We start from the raw sequence: 23045 nt of genomic DNA, 5'->3' as shown, positions 1-23045 counted from the left end.
GTGTAAGACAATAAAATTCAACATTTAAAATTCAAGAAAGGAATTAGGGACTAAATGTGAATAAAATAAAACTGAGCAAACGTTTTTCCAAACAAATATGCGTATCTTATATGTCTTATGGAGAGGGGCAACACAGAACCCTACACATAGTAATATATGTTCAATGGTCTTATGGGCTAAGATTCAAAATCATATAAGTGAGTGTTGCTCAGTCTTGCTCCCCACTGTGCACAATTTAGTGTTTTCTTGTCCTATCAGTTCAGGTCATGAAGGGCATTTATGAGCTAAAGGAGTTGAATCAAGTTTATTGGAGGATGAAAATAATAAAACATGCATGGCAAGTACTAAAGTACTGAGAACTAGTAGAAGTAGCTTACAAGTAAACTGAAGATATACAGCAGCGGGTGGGAAATATGGCAAAATATAACACCACAATGCTTCAAGATATTTTCATGCATCATTATATTTAATTTCTCTATGGTTTAATAAGACACAGAAGAACCTGTCATGTCATATTGAAAAATACTAAAACTAAATAATAATCAAAAACCATTAATATAATTATTTTTACACACTCTCCGAAAAATAAAGGTATGAAACTGTCACTGGGGCAGCACCCCTCTTGTCACTGGGGTGATACCCTCAAGAGTACATCTCAGTACCTTTAGTCAGGGAACATAATTGTACCATAATCCATTGAAATTATATTTTCTAAGTTGTGTTGATTTCACACTCCCCATCTCATCTCCAGGCTTTTTATTTTATTGTTGTGTTTTAAAACATTAGATTATGAAAAGGTACAATATGTACTTTTCACATGGGAAAACTTATTTAAGGTTCACAATCGGACCTTAAAACCACTGTTGTACCTTTGAGGGAACATTTACATTGTTTGTACCTTGATGAAAGAAAAATGTACCTGCACAGAACCTTTATTTCTAACATACTGCACAGCACTGAATCAAATTAAACAGGTCTACTTCCCTGCTTGGAAAAAAAGCAATGAATTCCATACTGGTCTAAGCTGGTTTATGCTGGTCTGGTCCTGGTTTGGCATCTGGTGCTGTTTTTTCTGCTCTCTTTGTAATTAAATATGCTGTTGGTCAGTGTTATTTAAGTGCTAACAATATCTATAATATGTTCATAAAAGCATATCGTGATATCATGTGGCATCATATAAGACAATAATGATAAATATTGTATATTTTCCCACCACTAGGGTTCTGGACTACAGGCCTATATTAGTTTCTAAATGCTGTCATACTGATGCATGGTGTTTCTCACTGCAAAGCGCTGTTCAGTCATAGAAAATACACTTTAGATCAATATTTAATGCAAGGTTAGATTTTTGTTCTTATGGGAAATTAAACAGCCCTGTTATATAAAGCATTTCATAAAGAAACTTTCAGGTATTTCACTTCACAGGTTGTTCCCAACCAAAATCAATCAACTGTTATATAACCAATCGACCTCATTTACAATGTAGCTGAGCATTGTGCAAAAAAAAGGGGATTGAAAAGAGTAAATAAACATTTGTGATGGTAAAAGTATAGCAGATAAAATAAAATATGACTAAGAAATTATTATTAAAACAGTATATAAAAATAAAAATTAGGAAATGTGAAGACAACCAGGACAACCAATTAAAACTATTAAGCAGATTAGTAATAAAAAATAAATTAAAAATAGTAATAAAAGTAAGTAAACAGAACTAAAAAGGACAAAATGATAAAAAAAAACAATAAAACAATGGTAGTAATGATAAATTGAAAAGAAATATATAAAAATATTTAAAATAAATGGCAATAAAAATAAAAAAATCAACCAAGAAAACAAGTAAAACAGATTTTAAGAAACGTTACGTTATTTAAATAAAACTAGAGAAACGCCTGTTTGTTGCTAGATTTTTGTTTTGTTTATTTTCTCACTCTAAAAACTCGTAGTCCTGTCTTTCGTCAACTGAAAGATCAAAATAGAGCTATTTTAGCAGATGTTAAGGATTAAACTACTAAGGCAGGCAAAAAATAAATCACATTTCAGTGTGACGAGTTTAAGAAAATAGTTTTGGAAGCTCTTAAGCTTAAGGAACTTACCTTTCAACTCCTCGAGACCACGGGTGGTTCCAAAACGCACTTCGTCATATTCTTCATAACTTTCATATTTCATAAGCTACATTCAAAAGGTGGGGGTCATATGAGAGCTGTAACTGTCTTCTTTCCAGTCAAATAGACGGGTGATGCAATTTTAAACCCTTATAATAAAAGAAGCTGAACTCAGTATTTATTTATTTACTTATTTATTTATTTATTTATTTATTTATTGTCTACTGAAAGTCAACCCATTTTTCCACAAATCTGGGCTATAAACTATAAACACTGATCATCTTCAGTGATCTGCTCTGTAAAAATTATTTTTATAAAAAAGAGCGTTTAAGATTTTTGGCTTTCAGCAGTAAATTGTAAGCATATAGCAATATGTGTGATCATAAAACACATGTTCTGTTAATTTGAGGGGAACTTTTACAAAAATAAATAAAATAAAATAAAATAAAAATGTACATTTATTTCATGCAGTTACTGAATAATTTGCCTTACGGTTTGCTCATGTTGATTCAGATGGAAAAACCAGAATCTACCCTGGCGAATAAGAGGCTAATATAAGCGCTCCTTAAGGTTGCATGTCTTAGAGAGAGATCTGTCAAACGCAGCTTCGCTTTAAAATGCTTCGTTGGCGTTTCCCGGTCGGCACCGATTTCACAACGTTTGTCTTCTTAGGGCCTCCGTAGATCTCCGACATATTGTTTGTGAGGAGCAATTTGCTGAAGGAGCGAAGCTTCTGCCCTTTTTGGTCCTTACAGGCCGTCAAAAGCAACTTTTCTATAAAGACAGCGAGATGGGTGAGTGTCTGTATGGTCTGAATTTACGTCTCTTCAGGTTAGTTGGCTGAATGTGTCGTTCGCGGTGAAGGAGTGAAGGCGAACACGCACCTCGCCGCTAACTCCCTTTAGCCACCATGGCTGTTTGCTGCAGTCAGTTAGACGTTATGGGGCAGCAGAGTGGAGCGACATTATTCAGCGTTATTGGTAGAAATGTTTTAGTAACGGTGGTGCCGTAAGGTGTAACTTACACTTCAGATGGTAAAAGAGAAGTTGCTTGTTCAGCAGATAACGTCTCTGAGCTGAAGGCTGAAGTTGGCTTGCTATTCGCCAGCTTCTTCGAATTTTCCCGTTCCACCTTAAATGGTGCGGCGGTTACAGTCTGGCGTCTCAGGCGCTACCATGTAACTGCTGCACCATTTAAGGTGGAACGGAAAAATTCGGGCAAGTAGCTGACTTTAGCTTCGTATAAACTGTCAAGTCACAAATTTTAGCCTTTAGCACTACTAGGAAGATGTGACCCAGCACTAATGCTCATAATGTCTAACATTAACTGATTTCTTGAGGTAAAAAAAAAGGACAAAATGTACGTCTGACTAAATGAGTAACTGTCACCAACCCAGACCAGACAGGAAGCATTTATTCACTAGTGTAAAATCACTTGACCAGGGACCGCATAACTACAGCTGTAGTGACTATTTTTGCCCATTATAGCACATTTAAAGACTACTTTTGCTTAGATTAGCATGTCTGTGTTTGTCAGTGGGCAAATGTTTACACTGTGTTAAAGATAGACTGGATGACGAGTCATATTGGACCCTCAAGCTGCCTACTTACTGAAGGTTTCCAAAAAGGAAGTTGTCAGTAACTGTTTGAACATGTTTTTCTTCTTCTCTCTCAGTTTTATCCTCTCACCAGATTCAAATTCAGCCTTGGACTAGAGCTTAAAGAGGGAGATTCAAGGTTTAAAACTGAGTTTGCAATTCTTAGGCCTCGTTATTAGGCTTCATTAAGCCATTACTGAAAGTGGTCTGTCTGTCCTTCCTATGTCTCAGTAAAAAGTGAGGTGTTCTTATGGTGAGTAATTTAACATATCACAGTAAGTAGAGTAGCACATTGTGGCCTGCTCATTACTCAGCAAGTTTGTTTCAGTTGTCTTATAGTCTCATTTGCATCTGTCATCTGCCAAAAAACCCCCAGTACCAGTTTTAGAGAACAAGAATTCTGATGACTGATAATATCAATGGATATAATTTTGTATTTATATTTTAGACTTTAACTTTGTACTTCAATAGTTTTAGCTTAACAGTGCTTTACTGACTGATCCTTGTCTGTGTTCAGCTATAGAGAATGTCCATATTAGTAGCTCCTAAAAGCCACTGAGTGATGAAGACTTCATAGTCGTGTTATCTTTAATCACTTTGACCGCAGGCCAGTAGGTTAAAAGTCTCCAAACAGGTTTGTCATTTTAAATCACTTTCTCTGTACTTGATTGTCAGTTTTAAACGTTGGTTGACCTCTACTGACCTCTAAATGTTAGTTGATTAGTTAAATATCTATGAACATATGTGCAAAGGGCGTGTTCTGCTTTTCCTCCGCTGCCTTGAGTTTTTGTTTAGAGCGAGTTGGACATGCGCGTGGTCAGTTGAAATAGCTCCTGTGACTGGGGCCTAAGCCACACTGCTATTTTGGAGTCCCATGTGATGGACAACTATAACTGTAATGTTGTAATGGTGCACTCACCAAGTGAAGTACCACAGCTTATTTTCCTGGCAAACTAAATGTGTAACATATGGTAAATAGTTTGGCTCGGCTCTGCCTTTGAAGCATGACTAAGATGTTGAGATGTGTAAAGTCGTACTCTAAGGGTGGCTCGGTGTCCAGGTTTATCTTAAACTGACAGTTCATCTGATACTTGTTTAGCTAGATAATTGTCTTAAATCTAGGAAACAAATTTTGAACAGTTTGAGTTTATTTGCTCATTCAGTAGGACACAAAAGCTCTGAATATGTAGTTGTAGGCGAATAATTGGCAAAAGCCTTAACGTGATAATGCCCTTTAGCTTGACTGCGTTACTCACATGACTTATTTCTGTATACGTACAATGAGTAATTTAGCGAATGATAGTAACTAGATTAGCTTATTATGGCTTACTCATCACTCACCAAGTTTGTCTCAGTTGCTTTGTGGTCTTATTTATGTATGTCATCTACAATACTGAATTTAGAAGGCAAAATAAATCTGAAAACTGATAATATTGGCATATATATTTTTACATTTATACTTGATTATTATTAAATTTGAATTATATACTCCGATAATTTTAGTTCAACAGTGTTTGATATAATTCATAGTATAATTGATGGTGACTGATAAAATTGTCACACTTTTTAAAGAAGAATTCAATTTTTTTCCAAATTTCTGCATAATTCAATCACAAATATGTAAAAAAAAAACATTGAGATTGGGGGAAAAAAGTTTTCTTTGGGTGCTATTTTTCCTTACAATGCCCTGCATGAACCTTTCCATCCTGCTTGTTTTTGAGCTAAAATCTTACCATCAATACCATCTTAAAACCAACTCAAACATCAGGCAACATATCTGTAAGCCTTTCGTTTAACATCTTTCTGTGATGTATCATTAATCTCTTTACACATCTGCAGTCTGTGGAATTCCACTTTCCATGCAAATAAACAACAGAAACTCAATGAATAATCTAGTGTTAAATAATATAAATACTGTACTGACTATGCAAACCAAAAGCTCAGTGAATCTGTGTACCGTTTTCACCTACAGCCCACAAGCTATTCAGTCTCTTTTGGCTTATATTTAGTGACCATGCAATGGTGCACAAATGCTGAGAGTGGGAACTTTAGATGCTTGCTCATGCAAACAGCGATTAGCTCTGCTCTGCAGTGTGGTTCTACTGAGTGAGCCTGAATGGTTCTGCATGAGTGTGTAGTGCTCAGCAGTCAGAGGATAGACTGAAATGTGTAATGAATGTGAAGAGCTGTGGCTGGAAGCTGGAAGGACATTACTTTGCACTTTTATCAATGTGCTTCTTATTTTTATTTATTTATTTTCATGTTAATGGAGTGAAAGGAGTATTTTTCAACATTGACTGACTGTGTCGCTTTAAAATATGGAAATGCCTCGCAACAAATATACATACACCCTTGTTCCTGGTCTGTCTGCGTGAATATGTTCTTTGTCCATAAGGTGAACTTCATGAAGTTCATGTTCTTCCTGAATCCTGACTCATCTAGTTCAGTGTATAAAGGGTTATTCACTTTCTCCCCAGACTCCATCTCTTAGCACTAACCCAAGCGTAACAAGAGTTTAACCATTGCTCCACCTGTTTTTCCCCATTTTGTATTCTAATATTTTATACTAATGCTGTTTGCTATCCGGTGTCAACCAGAGGAGGATGGGTTCCCCTTTTGAGTCTTGGTTCTTCTCAAGGTTTCTTCCTCTTGCTCTTAGGGAGTTTTTCCTTGCCACTGTCACCATTGGCGACGCTCATGGGGCCTTAGACCCGGATTTTTTCTGTAAAGCTGCTTTGTGACAACATCTGTTGTAAAAAGCACTATATAAATAAACTTTGACTTGACTTGAGTTACAGTTCAGGTTTTTTCTAATATCCACAGTTGTCTGAATTGGTGGGAATCATTGTTGTAGGAAGCTGATTGAGTTGCAGTTTTTACGTTTTGATCCCTTTTCTACTGCAGAGCCGTCAGCGAGTCCAGCGAAGGATAACTACAGAATGAACCGCTATAAGAACAAAGCACTTAATCTTGAGGAGATGCGCCGAAGACGAGAAGAGGAGGGTATTCAGTTGAGGAAACAGAAAAGAGAACAGCAAGTAAGTATTTTTTTTTTTCTCTCTCGCTCTGTATTCTTAACATCTTTGGCTACCCTGGAGTACTGTAATGGGTATTGCTCTCCTCTCTGCTTGGCAGCTGTTTAAAAGGAGAAATGTGGAGTTGTTGAATGAGGAGGGGGGCATGTTTGACAGCCCTCTCATGGACTCCTATGTCAGCTCTACCACAATGCAGGTGAGTCATCAGTGCTAATAAGTCACACCTCCACGATTCACAAAGTTGGCCAACTGACACTCTAACTTCAGTTAAAAAATCCAGTGTTTTTCTCTGAAAATACTCCCCCCAGTTTTCATTGTTTTAAAATCATGCTTTGTTTTGTGTATATATATTATTCTAGAATGTGTAGTTCTAAAATATGCACAAAATCTACCTCTCATTGGCTTCAACCAGACTTAGAATTGCATCAGATTTTGGATTTAAAATGGTCTTGTACAGCTGCAAAAGAGAAAACAGCTCAAATGTTTGAAAATGTAATTTTCTTGGGGTTATTTTGTGTTTTATGAACTTATTCCATATAAACAACATTCTTCTACCATAGAGGTAACAGAGCTGAAGGTCATATCATTGCTCAACCAACAACAAAAAAGATCTCCAAAACGGAGAAACTTGTAATATAAGTTAATGTGAATAGATTTTATTTCAAGCACGTTTGGAGCAGTGAATGTATGCCCATGTAGAATGGAACATCATGATGTATATTATAGTGGTGGAAAGTAGGACAATATTGATTCTTAATTTGATATTTTGGAGATTCAGTACTTCAAGATCGCCAGTGGCATATTTCATTATAAAGAGACCATAATTAGTCCTGTTTATGTAAAATAAAAAAAAAGTGTTCATAGTTTTGTAGTTTTTTAAATGTTACACTGCTGGTTCTTTTTCTGTCTGGACCAACTTATCAAACCTCAGAAAAACTATATTATGTATCATGAAAATGTCTTAAAGTTTTGTGATGTTATATGTATGCCTTGTTGCCCACACCTATAATCTAAATGAATCCCCACCACATTCAGAGAGTAGTAAAACAGTCTGATGGGAGTTGTAAGGTTGTGTTCTTTTGTCCTTTCAGGAAGGAGTTATCACGAGAGACATGGTGGAAATGCTCTTTTCAGATGACCCTGAATTGCAGCTGGCCACAACGCAGAAATTCAGAAAACTACTGTCCAAAGGTATCCTATACAATAAAAGTAACTTTTAGTAAACATTGTCAGCCATAACCAGGCATAGCTTAGTAAAGCTTTAACATATGGATTTTGATAAGTCAGATCAAATTCTTTTGACTCTGTTTGTTACTCAGAACCAAACCCACCCATTGATGAGGTCATCAGCACACCAGGAGTCGTGAACAGATTTGTAGAGTTCCTTGAAAAAAGCACTGATTGCACATTACAGGTATAATGTTTACCCATCAGTAATCACTTTTAGTTTATATTTTTTAACTGATTGCTTTGAACCAAAATTCCTAAATGTACCTCTGTGTTAACTCTTCCCAGTTTGAGGCTGCATGGGCTCTGACCAACATCGCCTCTGGAACATCTCAGCAGACGAAATACGTGATCGAGGCAGGTGCCGTGCCTGTGTTCATCCAGCTCCTCAACTCTGAATTTGAAGACGTCCAGGAACAGGTACTCACAGGTTTTACAGAAGCAATGTTAGCTGACCTGCATTTCAAGTATGTGCACAGGAATCAATTAGGTGTGCCTCTGTCAAACTGCAAAATAAATTCTTCTATCCATATCAAAATGGAGTGCATATTAGCTGTGCAGTTTTTGTAACGGTTAACCCAACCCTAGATTACTTTCCCAAAATGTAATGGGGTTACTGATTATTTCCTACAGAAAAGTAATCTCACTACTCGTTGTTTCTATATTACTCTGTAGAGTCCATACAAATCTGGAACATGCAAGGTGAAACCCAATAGTCTTTCTCAGTATTTATTTGGAAGGAATTAGCCAGTCATAGTAAACATTGTTTAAAAGGCCTTAAACTGAGCAAGATGGCAAGTTATGCATGATTAAAATTATGAACAGCTGATGCAGTTTGAAAACCTAGAAACTAACCACAAGAAACAGTCCTAAAACCGCTGCCTTTGAGTAAAATCTTCATGAATAAAATGCAAAGCTTACAGAGCTGTTTCTGAATGGAAATTGCATTTGGTTTGTTTAGGTGAGGTTCTTTCTATTCCTGCAGGGAGGTCAGTTTTGTTTTGAGGATGATGAGACAGTTTGAGTTTATGGTGCTTCCGGCCCTTGCAAACTTCTGCTTGTATTTTCAATCAAAGTCTTGCAGACGGCTGTCCCAATTTTCATTGAATAGCTGAATCCATAACTTTTTAATCACCAATTCCATCACTTTTCAACCCTAAATCAATGTCTCTCTTGCAGGCTGTCTGGGCTCTAGGCAACATTGCAGGAGACAGTGCTGTATGCAGGGACTTCGTTCTGAACTGCAATATCCTTCCACCACTATTAATGTGAGTGCTTTACTGAGCCTGTTTGATTATCCAATTTCTCTTAGTTGAAGGCTGTGCTGGCCGATTCAGAGTATTTTCATTTTTCATTCTTGCCTAATGATGGTTTATACATTTTTGTACATGTTTTTATGAAATCCCCTTTTAGGCTGCTGACGAAATCAGCTCGTCTTACGATGACCAGGAACGCTGTATGGGCCCTGTCTAATCTATGCAGAGGCAAAAGTCCACCACCAGATTTTGAAAAGGTCTCACTCTGTTCCTTTTCTTTTTTCTGTCTCTGTTAATGTCTTATTGTTATTAATGGTTTTCTCTCTTCAACCCACTTGTTTTAAAGTCAACCTGAAATCAAAATGTACCTTTTTTTTTTATCTTGCTAATTCATGCCTTTGGTCATATCAAGCATGATTCATCATACAAAACCATTTAAAAATACAAAATATTGTAGTTATTGATCAAAGTGTAGTGACTTTTGCCTGCCTCTAAAATATCTTCTGATTTTTGATTGCCATTGTGCACCTGTGGGTGGGGGATATTAACCAATAAAACCTCACCACCCCCACCTACAGTCAAGAGAAAATGCTCAGCTAGCTTACAGACCCTCCTCGATACCATGTTTCAGTTAGAAATGCATGATGGTATAGAAGGAAAATGCATTAAGATTTCTGATTCATGTTGACTTCAAGAAATTGCTTCACGCTGACTTTTCTGTTTGTGGCTCTTTCAAATCTTTTTAAAATCTTCCTCCCTTCATCACATGATGCAAACAAAGCTAAACTGGACCAGACATGTTTGTGCTTTTATACAGACACAAGCAGCATAACGAAAATGCAAACTGGGGTTGAATATGAGATTGAAACGCAGATATCGCAGTCAGAGCTGGAGAAATATTTCACAATAAACCAGCAGCTTACTTAAATTTACAAATAGTAAAGAGAGTCATTGGTGTATTTGCGTGAACTCAACAAGCAGCTTCTCTGTCCACTGTCTTTGACCTTTTTTTTCCTCTCTCCTTACTCTCTCTTTGGCTGTTGCCTGAATCATTCGTTCAGCTACATCACTGACCATCTCACACCATAGGACTCATGAACTCATCACACTACCAGATCATCTGCTCCATATATTGTTTCAACCTGGAAAATTGCTTTGGACTGTGAAAATTTGTTGGAAGGGACAAATTGGGTTAAAATCATGTCGCGTCGGCCCAGCTTTAGGAGTTATATGACAGTGTTACTGTTATCATGATGAATTATTGTTACAATAAGGTTTTCTGATGATATGATTATCCTGAGTGCTTCAACAGTATTCAGTTGCATGTTTAGTTAAAAAGATGCTCAAAAAGAGGCTCCTAAGTGGCAAAGCTTTTTAAAGTTTCACCCTTTTGTCCAAAGATGGCAATGCTGGGAGTCTAAGAAAGCTTGTATAGTAGTATAAAATTCAGTGTAGTGCTGCACAGCATCTGAATTGATGACTGAAAAAAGATAAACAAACTTAGTTTTTGAGTATTTGATTGCATCATTTGTGGCACTACTTGTGTGTTGTCTATTCCAACTTTTTAATATCCCTACTTAATATTTAACTTTGTGTTTAACTTAGGTATTAACTACGCTTCATCTGGTCTGAGAATTGTACAGTGTAACTAATGTTGATCCTGAGTAATCCATCAGTTATCTGTGCCTGCCATAGTTTATGGGTGACTGTTTAATCCACGTCCTGCATTCCCCTCTCTTGTCTAATTGGGCACAATGTGTTGGACAGAGGTGGGTGGAATTTATCATCCTGCACGTGCCAGCTTGCATTCCTGCTGCCCTGCATTCCTCAGACAGATAGAATAACTGAGCAGCAGAGTGAGTTTGGTGCGGAGAGCACCAGCTCATTAAGCTGTGCCTGTGTTTTGAACAGTTTGGGCAGGGTTTTATTAGCATTGTTCTGAAAACTTGTGGTCTTTATTTAATGGTACTTTGCAGTTTTGGTCTGGTAGCTCCACTATAATCAGTGAATGAAATGAATGTTTTCTGCTTTCGCCTGTGAAGTTGCCATTTTGACTATAAATGGCTTTTTATATGTTTATACGATATGGTAGTTTGTTTTCTATGAGAAACACACTTTTACCCACCTGTAGGTTTCTCCATGCCTGCCAGTGCTGTCCCGCCTGCTGTTTAGCAGTGATCCTGACCTGCTGGCTGATGCATGCTGGGCCTTATCTTACCTCTCAGATGGACCCAATGAGAAAATCCAGGCTGTGATTGACTCGGGGGTCTGCAGGAGGCTGGTAGAGCTTCTCATGTGAGTCTCAATAGCTGAATCCATCTAGAAATTATTTTATTTTATTTATTTATTTATTTATTTTTTATTTGTCTGTATGAAATTCCCATTCCACTCATTGTAATTGATTTCACTCCCATGCTGTTTTGATTTTCAACACAAGCTGATCTGGTTTTGCTTTTGCTACTCTCGCAGGCACTCAGATTACAAAGTGGCTTCTCCAGCACTGAGGGCTGTAGGAAACATAGTCACTGGAGATGACATTCAGACACAGGTTTGTGTGCTTGTGTGTTTTTTATTATGCTTGTGTCCATGTGTGTTTGCATTGCTGGTTTAGATCATTTGGCTCTGTGCTCTGTGCACATCTCTCTTTTTCACTCACTGTCTCTCTGTGCCCTGCTTTGTGCACTGCAGGTGGTGCTGAACTGCTCTGCTCTCCCCTGTCTCCTGCACCTGCTCAGCAGTGCCAAGGAGTCCATCAGGAAGGAGGCGTGCTGGACCATCTCCAACATCACAGCAGGAAACCGAGCACAGATACAGGTACACACCGATACACTCTCATACACTTCAGCTCTAGGAGTGTAATCATACATGGTGTTGGATTGGATTGTTCAAGACGTTTTAAACAAAAGGCCTCAAACAATGGATTCAGAAAACTACTCCTTATAAAATACTGACTATATTTATTTATAAGCAAGATGAGTGAGCAAGCGATGTTCACTCATCTGCACAGATATCATCCTTTCTGGCAGTTTTGTCTGTTTTCCTCTTTTCACACTACATTTGAGTTTGTTATATAATAAAGCACAACTTAAGTGCATGTGCATTTGTTGCTAAGAAACCAGCCTGAATTTGCTGATCTGAAGTTGAATGTTTTGAATACAGAAATGGTCGAGTCGCTGTATCATACTGAACTGTGCATTTTGTGGCCTAATACATCCATACTCTCATACGGTCATGCAAAACAGTCCTGTAAAGTATTTAGTTATTGTTTTGGACCAGAGAGAAGTGATGAGCTATATTTTTTGAAAAATGTCTTTTTTAGTTTTACTCTTTCATTTCTTTTTTTTTTTCTCCTCAGACAGTAATAGATGCAAACATCTTCCCTGTACTGATCGAAATCCTCCAGAAAGCAGAGTTCCGCACCAGAAAAGAGGCAGCGTGGGCCATTACTAATGCAACATCAGGAGGCACACCTGAACAGATCCGGTGAGCCCAAGTCTAAAGTTAGATTGTTTTGCTGAGTGGTTGGGTAAGGTTGGGTGAAAACATCCAATTCATAATTTCTGTGCTGGTGATGCATCACAGAAACTTAAAAGAAAACACAGTGAGTCAGGATTTAGGTCAAAAGATTTGTAAATTAATGAAGAAAGCAATAAATAAATCAAAAATCTGTCAACACCAGAAAATCAATAAAGCAATGAAAAGTGTAAAGTTTAATAACAAAAAAACACAGATACCAGACACTATGAGTCCTGCAAGGGTGTCTGGTGACAGGAGTTTTTAACTTTGCAGTTAAGCATAGTGGTATTTCATTGGTTCAAATGGCTTCTATCACTTCCATTCTGGTGATTGTCAGCAAAAAATCCCACCAATACTACTGAACAGAGAATCTGTCAACTAGGCCCTGTAGCAAGTGACATTAGATGTATACTTTGCTTTATTTGCATACATGTTAAAGAGAATTAATTTGATATATTGCCTGCAATTTGAGGCTAAATGATGATCAAAAAAGTGCATATTTACATGTGTGATTTGTATTCCTTCCTTTCAAATTGGTTGATTCTAGTGGGTGTTATTGACAGTGTTAGAAGAACTCAGTACAAGCAGTCTAGGTTTAATTATACTCTTGAAATGGTGTTGAAATGCCACAGTGTGTGTTATTTATTTTTTGCTTTATCTTGTGTTTGTCATACATTTATCTTGCTAACATATGACCAGCCTTCTTGACTTTTTGTTTGGTGCAGTCAGGCACGGGTAGATGCTAAAGTTAAAGATGAACATTACTCATGCTGGTCCCTGCTTGGGCTGGGTCTATTTATTGAATTATGGATTGCTCCAGCCTTCTCAGAGAATTTTGGAGCCATTTACAAAGGTCACTTCATCTGAATGCAACACTGTTCTTTAACAACAGCAATTGCCTTTGTGTTTTTCAGACTTTAGGTTCCTGTAAAGTACTCTGTCTATTCAGACTGGTGTGAGCAGGAACAGTCCACATAGACTATATAGTAGTTACACAGAAGTAATCAAATGTGTGGTATAAATGAGAATGTACCTTTTGGAAACAGCCTGTGGCACATTTTAATTGAGTTTTGTTCATTGTGAAAGCTGAATGATTATCTTTTAATTTAGTTCCAGCCATTACATTCCATCTTTCTGCTGTCTTTCACTCCCTTGCTTGTTCTCTCATTTTCATTTTCTTTCTTACTCATTCTAACTCTTGCTTTCTTATTCTGTATGCAGGTATCTGGTGAATTTGGGCTGCATTAAGCCCCTGTGTGACCTGTTGACAGTGATGGACTCTAAGATTGTGCAGGTAGCTTTGAATGGACTGGAGAATATTCTGAGACTTGGAGAGCAGGAGGCCAAACAGAACGGAAGCGGCATCAACCCTTACTGCAGTCTCATAGAGGAGGCCTATGGTTGATATTATTATTATTATTATTATTATTATTATTATTATTATTACATAGTCATACACCATGTTTATACCTGACCATCACACCTGTAAGAGCTTTATTAGACATCTAATTCCAAAACCACAGTCCTTAATATGTGTTTTGTGGCTGAGCTAATGTTGCTCTTTGACACCTCCCTTTCACAGTAATAGCACTTACAGTTGCCCAGGGCAGATCCAGCAGGGCACAGCTTTGACAAACTGACTTGTGGCATCTTTTGACAGTGCCACATTTAAAGGAGTTGAGCTCTTCAGCATGTCCCATTCTACTGCCATTGTTTGTCTATGCCGATTGCATAGCTTTGTGGTTGATATTATACACCTGGTAGCAGTTGATATGGCTTGACACTTGAATGCAGTCATTTAGGAAGGGTGTCCACATACTTTTGGCCATATATTGTACATTCCACCACTAAAGATAACAACTCTTTAAATACAAAAATGTTATACTAAAAGACATATTGCTATGTTACATGTGATATATCCCTTTTTCCTATTAGGCTTGGACAAGATTGAGTTTCTCCAGAGCCATGAGAATCAGGAGATCTACCAGAAAGCCTTTGATCTCATTGAGCACTACTTTGGTGTGGAGGAGGAGGATGCCAGTCTGGCGCCACAGGTGGATGAGAACCAGCAGCAGTACCTTTTTCCTCAGCAGGAGGCCCCCATGGAGGGCTTTCAGCTCTAATCAACCTTCCAACACTTCATCAGTCTCCCCTAGAGCATCCCTAACTTTCCCGTCCCAGTACCTGTACTGCAGGCTGTATCGGATCTGCTCACAGCACAGCCAGACAAGCCTGACTGTGGCCCATGCAGATTTATTTAGACACATAGAGGAAAAAATGTGCTTCTTGCAGAAGGACATTACCACTGTTGTCACACATGGAAGACTTCAGGAACTGGAGCTTTATTTAATTTTATTCTGTCTTTAATTTGCCCTTTAAACAGTGTGGCTCAGAAACTGCCCCCGCCCCCCCAGGCGAAAGTTGATGGCATTACCAAATTGGTTTGGAAAGGATGCTTTTTTTTTTTTTTTCCCCCCTCCTTCTTTTGTCTGAATATAGCAATCACTGGGCATGCATTCCCAACCCAGCTTGATTAAATTTGGTATTTTTTTTTTTCTTTGCCCATTTGTGTAATACCATAGTTATACAATCAATGCAGTCCATTAACACACCTTTCATCAAATAATGAAGACATTTAGATGCACCTGCATTCTTCCACTGCTCATTCTAGTAGCAAAACGATACTGGTTGTTGTGTAAGCCGTGCTTCTTAGACATGGCCTTGTACTATTATCGGAGAGTGTTTGTCGTTGAAAGATTTCACACTTTTCAGAGGCTGTAGGGAACATGCTTTGGTTCTTTTTAGTACTAACTTACTTTGTCATGCTACACTTGGGTTTGGAAGTTCAAAGAGCTGGATGGTTGTGCTGAAATAATGCATCAGAAAGTGTTCAAATACATGAGGTAGGATAACTATATCCAGGCTAATGGTGATACAGAGGCAGAATAATTAGATGTCTAATGTTTGTGGCGTGTGGTGTTATGAATAGTTTTGAAAAACGCTGTGACTTAATTGCTGCGAAATGTAAGACTAGCACAGAACCGAGGGACGGGGTTTTCACTAGACTATAGCCCCAAGTTTTGCAAGTGAGGCTTGGTTGCATTTTTGTGTATTTTAGATACGCACAGACACCCGTTTGGACTGCTTTCATTAATTTGAGTTTTGCTTTCTTTGTTGGGACATAGATTTAATAATTGCTGTGCAAATAGCTGGTGCAGACAGTGTTAAGATCTTTGTGTGGCTAGCCCTCAGTTGGTGCATGTTAGGCTTTTGCATGGTTTTATTATTCTATCCACTGTCTTGGTGTATCCCTTGCCAAAACCAGAGGGCTCCCACCCACTGCTATCACGTAATGTTGATTAATCAGCTACTATTGACATTTGCTGCACAGGTATAGCCTATAAATAGGAAAAAAAGGACAATGGTTTCCCTTTTCACAAAATTTCCTCACCAGCTTTGGTTGTCATTCAGTTTATAAAAGCACCCTGTAACTTTTATTTATTTATTTACTCTTTGTTTACAGTTACTTACATGAGCAATAATTTACAGATCTTAAAGGTATGGCAAGGGATACATGTCTAAATCATGACTAACCTAACGAACATGTATAGGCAAAGAAATATATATAAATATTATGCTATATAGTTGCACAACACCTCTTGCACACATGCATACAGACAGCATGCAATGTACACGTCATATACAGATAAGAACACACAACACAGGGGAAAACGGCTTCCATAATTTCTGACTGAACATTTCTGCTTGGCTTTTTTTTCACTCTTCTGCTTTTAGTATCAGTCTAAAGCAGCATGCAGTTTTTTTGGTTTGTTTTTTTCTCCTCTAAAAATTGGCACTTTATTGCAAGGAGTCCACTCTTGGCTAACTTCTTTCTTCCCACAGTGAAATTCTTTGGTATCATTTGTGGCAAAGCTTTATGCTGGAGTGGCTCACAGCTATAGTGTTTTAAAGAGAAGATATGAAATGTTCAGTTTCTGTTCATTTCCTTGTTCTTTTTACAGGAAGTACTTTACCTCTTGATCAAGGAAACATAAAACTGTGACAACTTTTTATGTAATTTTTCATGTTATTATGGAAGCGTTTTTTTTTTTTTCTCCTACCTCTACACCACACTGACTCTTGGGTGCTTTAATGAGTGAAGGCTGGGTTTTGTTTGGTTAGTATGGCCTATAGCTATGGATGAGAAATAGGACACTGACTGACAGATGATGTGTGAAAGTGAGGGAAAGAACTTCTGAAGAACCTTTGAAGCTGTGTGTTCACACCATGACTTTGTAGCTTGTGTTGCTTCTAATGTTAGCAGTGAAGCGCGCTGTAGTATGTTTTGGTCGCTGAACTTGAGATCTGTATTTTTTGTGCGCATTTCTGTGTAATGCATGCTCAGCACTGTGGACACCTAGTGTACTAGCAACAGTGAGCATTTGGTCAGAGTACGATTTTGGAGCTTAAACATTTGACCTGGTAATATTAGTATTGCAGCTGCCTTTTGAAAGGAATTATCTAAGTATTTGATACTGAATCTCAGTTTTTTTTTTTCAAATCTAGAAAATGCTGTCATAGACCAGAGCAGGTTTACAACAGCAATGACTTAGTATTTTTCACATTTGCTAGATTTGCTTCCATTTTCTTGCCAATGTTTGTTTTCTCTGGTAAATGATGGCATTCCATAGATGCAAAATTGAGATTTGCCAAATTGTTTGACAGCGTGTTAAAGAGTTAAAGAAACACTTTAAAAATGTTTGATCTTTAGTTAAATAACACCTTTTACAGTTTGGTGCAAGTGCACTACATTTGATACTTTGGCAGTAAATCTTTTTTTTTTTCAGCTCTGCTGTTGTAATCTGTTTACTGTAGCTTAGGGTGAAGCCATCACCTCAAACCGATTCCTCTCAGCCTTTCTATAGAAAGTTGCTCTTTTACACTGAACTGAGACCGGTTTGCAGTTTCGCTATGACTAAGGTCATAGAGCTGGTTCCTCAGACCCAGATTAAGCCTAAGCCTACACAAAAAAGTGCAGTTTAGAACCACAGCCAGGCTTAATCCATGTCCAGGAAATCAGACCATAGTGTTTAAGTGTTGGATTAAGAGGAGCTGATCCTCCATCAGCCTAGTCTAAGTCAAGACTCTGCAAATTTCTGTAGAGTCCTTATGACACCCATGCAGAAGCTTAAGGCCAGGGGTGCTCATATTTTCTATATAGTTGTTCTGGATGCAAAAGCTACAGTGTAGAGTTAATGGGAGCGGAGCTACTGAGGTGACGGTTGGAGTGACCCACTCCTATAATACTAACAGAGTTGTGCAGATTGAGTCACGTTTTTTTTATGTGTTCACTAAGAGTTTCTGGTGTTTCAGTTTTTTGTCACTTAGACAGACAGACCGCTTTATCATAGGCTTAGAAAGGAAAGATATTGTCGCTGTTGTATCAGAACATCCTAACTCCATTTTGCTCCATTTCTTTATTACAGCTTTTAAAAACACCAGCTGCCCTGCACATTGTGTGACAATTACATGACAAATAGTCTAATAGAAATAGCCCCTAATTACTTGCTGTAAAATCCCACTACATTAGGATTTTTTTTTCTTCGCTCTCCTAGAAAGTTATCATTTTGGATATACGAGGATCGGTTACGACAGCTACGATATATGAGAATTAAAATACAGCTGTATACAAAGTTGGTCAAATCACATGCTTTGTTGATATTCTAAATGTAAATAAGTAAACACATCCTCTACACAACTTCTGCTAAATTTAGTGCACGATTTCTAGTTATTTGCTGAATTTAATCTATTTGGGGGAAAAATTTACAATACATAATGTGCCATAACTTTGGCACAGGCCATGTTTTATGTTGTTTTTGCTCCCCAGTATGTTCAATCCAGTAAATAAACAGTAATTGTGTATTAAAATGTGCAGAAGTGTGCTCTGTGTAGAGGATGTGTTATTTTTACTTAAAAAAAAAAAATAAATAAATAAAACGTGTCATTTGACCAGGAGCGTCTAACCTTTGTATACAACTGTATGTAGAATGTCCTCTATGTAAGGTCTGTTTCTGTGTATTACACCCTCACCCTATTCAGCTTGCTCCAAACCAGAGACGTGGGTACTATCTTGGTTTTTGGATAAAGAGAATTGAGAACAGCTTAAACTGGAGGGCACAGATACACTTTAATTATGCAGTTTATTTTTGACTTATTAATTAAAAACACTGTGGCTAACTAGTTTATAGATGCGTTCAAAGGGAGTAGTAATAGGTCAGAGATGCTGCAGTTCCCTGTACCCATCTATACCTGGTTATCTGTGTATATCCAAAAGAAAAAAAAATAAATAGAAGAAAAAAAAAGCATAAGCTGGTCTGTAACACTTGAGGTTGGGTAATAATAAGCGAATCAAAAGAAAGAAACTAATTTAAAAATTCAAATGCACTCCTTTTCACAAAAGTGCCAATTAGACCAACAAAGACTGGAGGTTGATGCATATCAATGTGGAATTTGTTTCTTGTTTGTTTTTTTTGTTTGTTTGTTTTTGTTTTTCTTTTTTTTCCGGACTTTGTTTATTTACTTGAATGTGCACGCATTTGTGCAAATGTTGCTGCTCTATTTTCATATCTTATAATAATCACAGAGGTTACATTATCTGCACAGTCTCTGTAGACGTGTGGCGGTCTGCTATTTGTACACCAAATTGGTAAATTGAATCAGAAATTTAATTGTAAAGCTAATTTATTATGCTGGACTAATTTACATTTTTGTTGACTCAAGCTTTATTGAGATTTCTTTTCCCTTTGTGTCGATCTGCTTGGATTGTATCTCCCTATTGAAAATATGTGCTTTTTTTCATAGTGGCCTAGAAGAGCCAAAAAAAAATAATAATAATAATCAGCTGTCGTAAGAGAAATTTTACATGTATTGTTTCCTTCATTTAAGGACTTTCCATGTTTGATGTTTATTTGTATTTGTACAATCTCAGTTGAAGTTTCACAAAGTGTAGAGATCCAGTCGACTGTTCTAAATATGACCTCCTGTCTTTACTTCCAGCACAACCAGTTACAGCAGCCTACGAGACTTTGGGTCCTCTAAAGCTGTTTTCTCCAAATTGAAAATAGAAAAAATGGGCAGTAAAGCGTCAGGGAAGAAAGGCAGGAACCACAGTCATCTGCACCTCTCTAAATCTGCCATATCCAGGGATATATAGAAAACTTTGGTTCAGGTTGTGCTCACTGAAGGACGTCCTTTAGAGAGCAAATCAGGGCTTCATAATCTACGATGTAAATTACATTTAAAGCAGACCTGTGTGGGCAACTTGTTTATTATTGGCACAATTTACAGAAGGAATAGTTCTGACACTGTCCCTGATTAACAATGACTTCCAAGAAGTGCAAAAAGGCCACACGTGTACAGTTGAATTTGAGTCTTTTCTGGTCTTCCGTCCTAGATCTTGTAGATATTAATATCTTGAGACTTTTTGTCTCCTCCAAATCTAAAGCCAGTGCGGAACGCTTGGCTGTGTCATTAAAAAAATCTAACAAAAAAAAAAAAAGAAATTAAATGAAAAAAAAAGACGCTAACTCACCTGTGTTTACAATGCTATGTGTTTATTAAATTGTTTCATTTCATACATACAGTTTAGTCTTGCCCTGGTGGATATTGTGTCCTGGTCCTGTAATTTCTTTCTTTTTAAATGTATTTATATATATATATGTTTTTTTTTTCTCCTTCTTTTGCCAACAATTACCCATCTTATACTGTGACTGACTTGACTTTACCGACGGTATGAATGAGTGACTAGAAACAGATACACAAACTGAACATGTCACACAAACATGAACCATGTACATTAACATTACTGAACAAATGTTTTAAAGAGATTTAAAATATTTGTCCAGAATGCCGATAACATGCAAAAAATAAACAAAAATGTCTGTTGCAGTTTGTGTTCTTATATTGCCTTATATTGTATTATATTACATTATATTATATAGTCATATACAAAAGCTTGGGAACCCCTGGTCAAATGGCATGTTTAGTTGATTTTCTAAGTGAAAATAAATCAACACATCCTCTACAGAGAACAGTTAATGTTTATTTGCTGAATTTAACATACTAGGAAAAATAAAAAGTGTACTATAAATAAGTTATGTTTAATTTTTCCAATATTGAATTCAGAACCATTGGCCAACTGTGTTTGCACACAGAGGAATTAGACCTCCCCATTTAACCCATCTATGCAGTGAAATACCCACATACATGCACACTAGTGAACACACACACTTGGGGGCAGTGAGTACACCTGCCCGGAGCAGTGGGCAGCCCTATCCACGGTGGCCGGGGAGCAGTTGGGGGTTAGATGCCTTGCTCAAGGGCAGTTCTGTCATGTCCTGTCGAATCAGGGGATCAAACCAGCAAGCTTCGGGTCACAAGGCTGGATCCCTAACCTCCAGCCCCAACTGTTGGAGTTTAATATGTCAAACTCTGGATAAATTGTGTGCAGAAATTTGCAGAAAATTGACATTTTTAAGTTGGTTTTCACTTGGAAAAATCAGCAAAACGCATCATTTGAACGGGGGGTGTTTAAACTTTTTCACCGACTGTATTAGATTTAAGTAAAACCTTAATAAATAAGCCTTCATCAAGTTATTAACATCCTACCATGCTCTGTGGCATGTAGAAAAAAATGACCTCAGTTTTGGATCAAAATTACTGTAAAAGATATAAATGACAGATGGCAGGAGCTTTGGTCACTAAGACTGCTTAACTGGCTAATGTTTTAATAGGAACTGTGACTAAAGTGACATCTGCCTTTAGATCTATGAGAAAGATGTCGGCTGAAAATTACAATTGATTGTGCACATTCAGTGACCCTGATCTGCATGCATTAGTGTGATGTAAAGAAAAATAAAAGCAACTGTTTCTCAGGTGACTGAGAATGTCAGTGCAGGACGTGGTCAGAGTTTCATTATAAACGGTTCGTCCACAACTACAGAGGGATATAATGATGGAGTCGTAGTGAATAAACCCCTCATTACAAAGACAAATGCACATTTGAGAGTTCAGTGGTGCAAAAACCATCAGCGCTGTTCTACAGAGAGGTGAGAAAAGTGATATGGTCAGATGAGTCATGCTTCACTATATTCTCCACAAGCGGGAGAGTGCATGTGCAGCGTACACCAAGAGAACAGTACAGGCCTTAATGACTGACCCCACAGTAAGGGGGTCTCTTGGCGCTGCAATGCTGTGGGGAACATTTTGTTAGCATGGTTTTGGAACCACTTGTTCCATTACAAGAAAAAGTCACTGCAAATCAAAACAAAGTTATTCTGACTGATCACCTTCATCCTATGAAAGAGCTTTTCTGTGCTGATGGAGGTGGTCCCTTCCAGGATGACCTTGTTCCCACCCAGAGGTCACCGATGAGAATGAAAATGATGTAAATTATATGCGATGGCCCTCGACCCAGCTGAGCGCGTACAGGAGATTTTGGACTGACGTGTTAAACAGTGTTTACCATCATGAAGACACCAACTGAGGGAATATTTTTTAGTAGAACGATGCTCCAGTACAGTTCCAGAGACTTATCTACATGCTTAAAAAGATGACTTTTAAAGGGTTCTTTAGTAAAGGTAGTGGTTCTATTTAGAACCACCCAGTTAGCAAAATTTGTCTGGCTCACTTGTGGGCCTTGCTTTGTTCTGGCCTAGTATACAGCTGGGTTCTTGGTCCAGATCTGGCCCACACACTGTAAAGTGAATAGAACTATAGGATATGGCCCAAATCTGGTCCTAATCTGGCCCAACTGCGAAGTTGGTCCACAATATTCATGCCAAAATTGTCCCACAAATGTAGACACGAGGCAAAATGGTATGAAGCTCCAGGATCTGGCCCTATTCTGGCCCACATGCCTAACATCTATCTGGTAGTCAATCAACACTCACACAGGAAAGCCAGAACTGGCCCAAAACCGTCTGCTATCTGGGCAAGACTTCATACAGAATCATTTTACGCTTGAATTCTTGGTATGCTTGGTTCTTTGCATGGTAAAACCGTTTTTTCAGATTGATGGGGAATGTGTTGTATGTGGTTCTATATACCATCAAAAGGGGTTCTGCTATTATTATTATGTCAAGCTTGTAATAATAGAACATTTTCTGGTGCTATATAGATCATTTTATAGGTTCTATATAGAATCATATATAACACATTCTCTATAAATCTGAAAAAAAACATTTTTCATGCAAATAATCATATGAGCATGAAATGGTTATATTTAGTTTGCCTTTACTAAAGAACCATTGAA

General features: G+C 37.7%; 1 protein-coding gene across 1 annotated transcript; it reads left to right on the top strand.

Annotated features, from left to right (window-relative positions):
- The first annotated feature begins 2734 nt into the window (after positions 1 to 2734).
- Positions 2735 to 18351, top strand: kpna6 (karyopherin alpha 6 (importin alpha 7)). Its single transcript, XM_036566213.1, has 14 exons — positions 2735 to 2896; positions 6604 to 6737; positions 6835 to 6930; positions 7826 to 7925; positions 8054 to 8148; positions 8250 to 8381; positions 9141 to 9229; positions 9375 to 9474; positions 11349 to 11512; positions 11687 to 11765; positions 11906 to 12031; positions 12573 to 12700; positions 13955 to 14133; positions 14669 to 18351. Exons 1-14 carry the CDS (start codon positions 2893 to 2895, stop codon positions 14854 to 14856), a joined length of 1614 nt encoding a protein of 537 aa, XP_036422106.1. The 5' UTR covers positions 2735 to 2892; the 3' UTR covers positions 14857 to 18351.
- Positions 18352 to 23045: the final 4694 nt, after the last annotated feature.

The sequence above is a fragment of the Colossoma macropomum genome, unplaced genomic scaffold, assembly GCF_904425465.1.
Source record: "Colossoma macropomum unplaced genomic scaffold, Colossoma_macropomum, whole genome shotgun sequence".
Lineage (NCBI taxonomy): Eukaryota > Metazoa > Chordata > Actinopteri > Characiformes > Serrasalmidae > Colossoma > Colossoma macropomum.
This window is presented reverse-complemented; position numbering and strand designations above follow the sequence as displayed.

Excerpts from the sequence above, each read along its gene's own strand:
- kpna6 (XM_036566213.1), top strand. Across the intron at positions 9,230-9,374 it reads ATCCTTCCACCACTATTAAT|GCTGCTGACGAAATCAGCTC; the intron begins GTGAGTGCTTTA and ends ATCCCCTTTTAG. Across the intron at positions 9,475-11,348 it reads CACCACCAGATTTTGAAAAG|GTTTCTCCATGCCTGCCAGT; the intron begins GTCTCACTCTGT and ends ACCCACCTGTAG.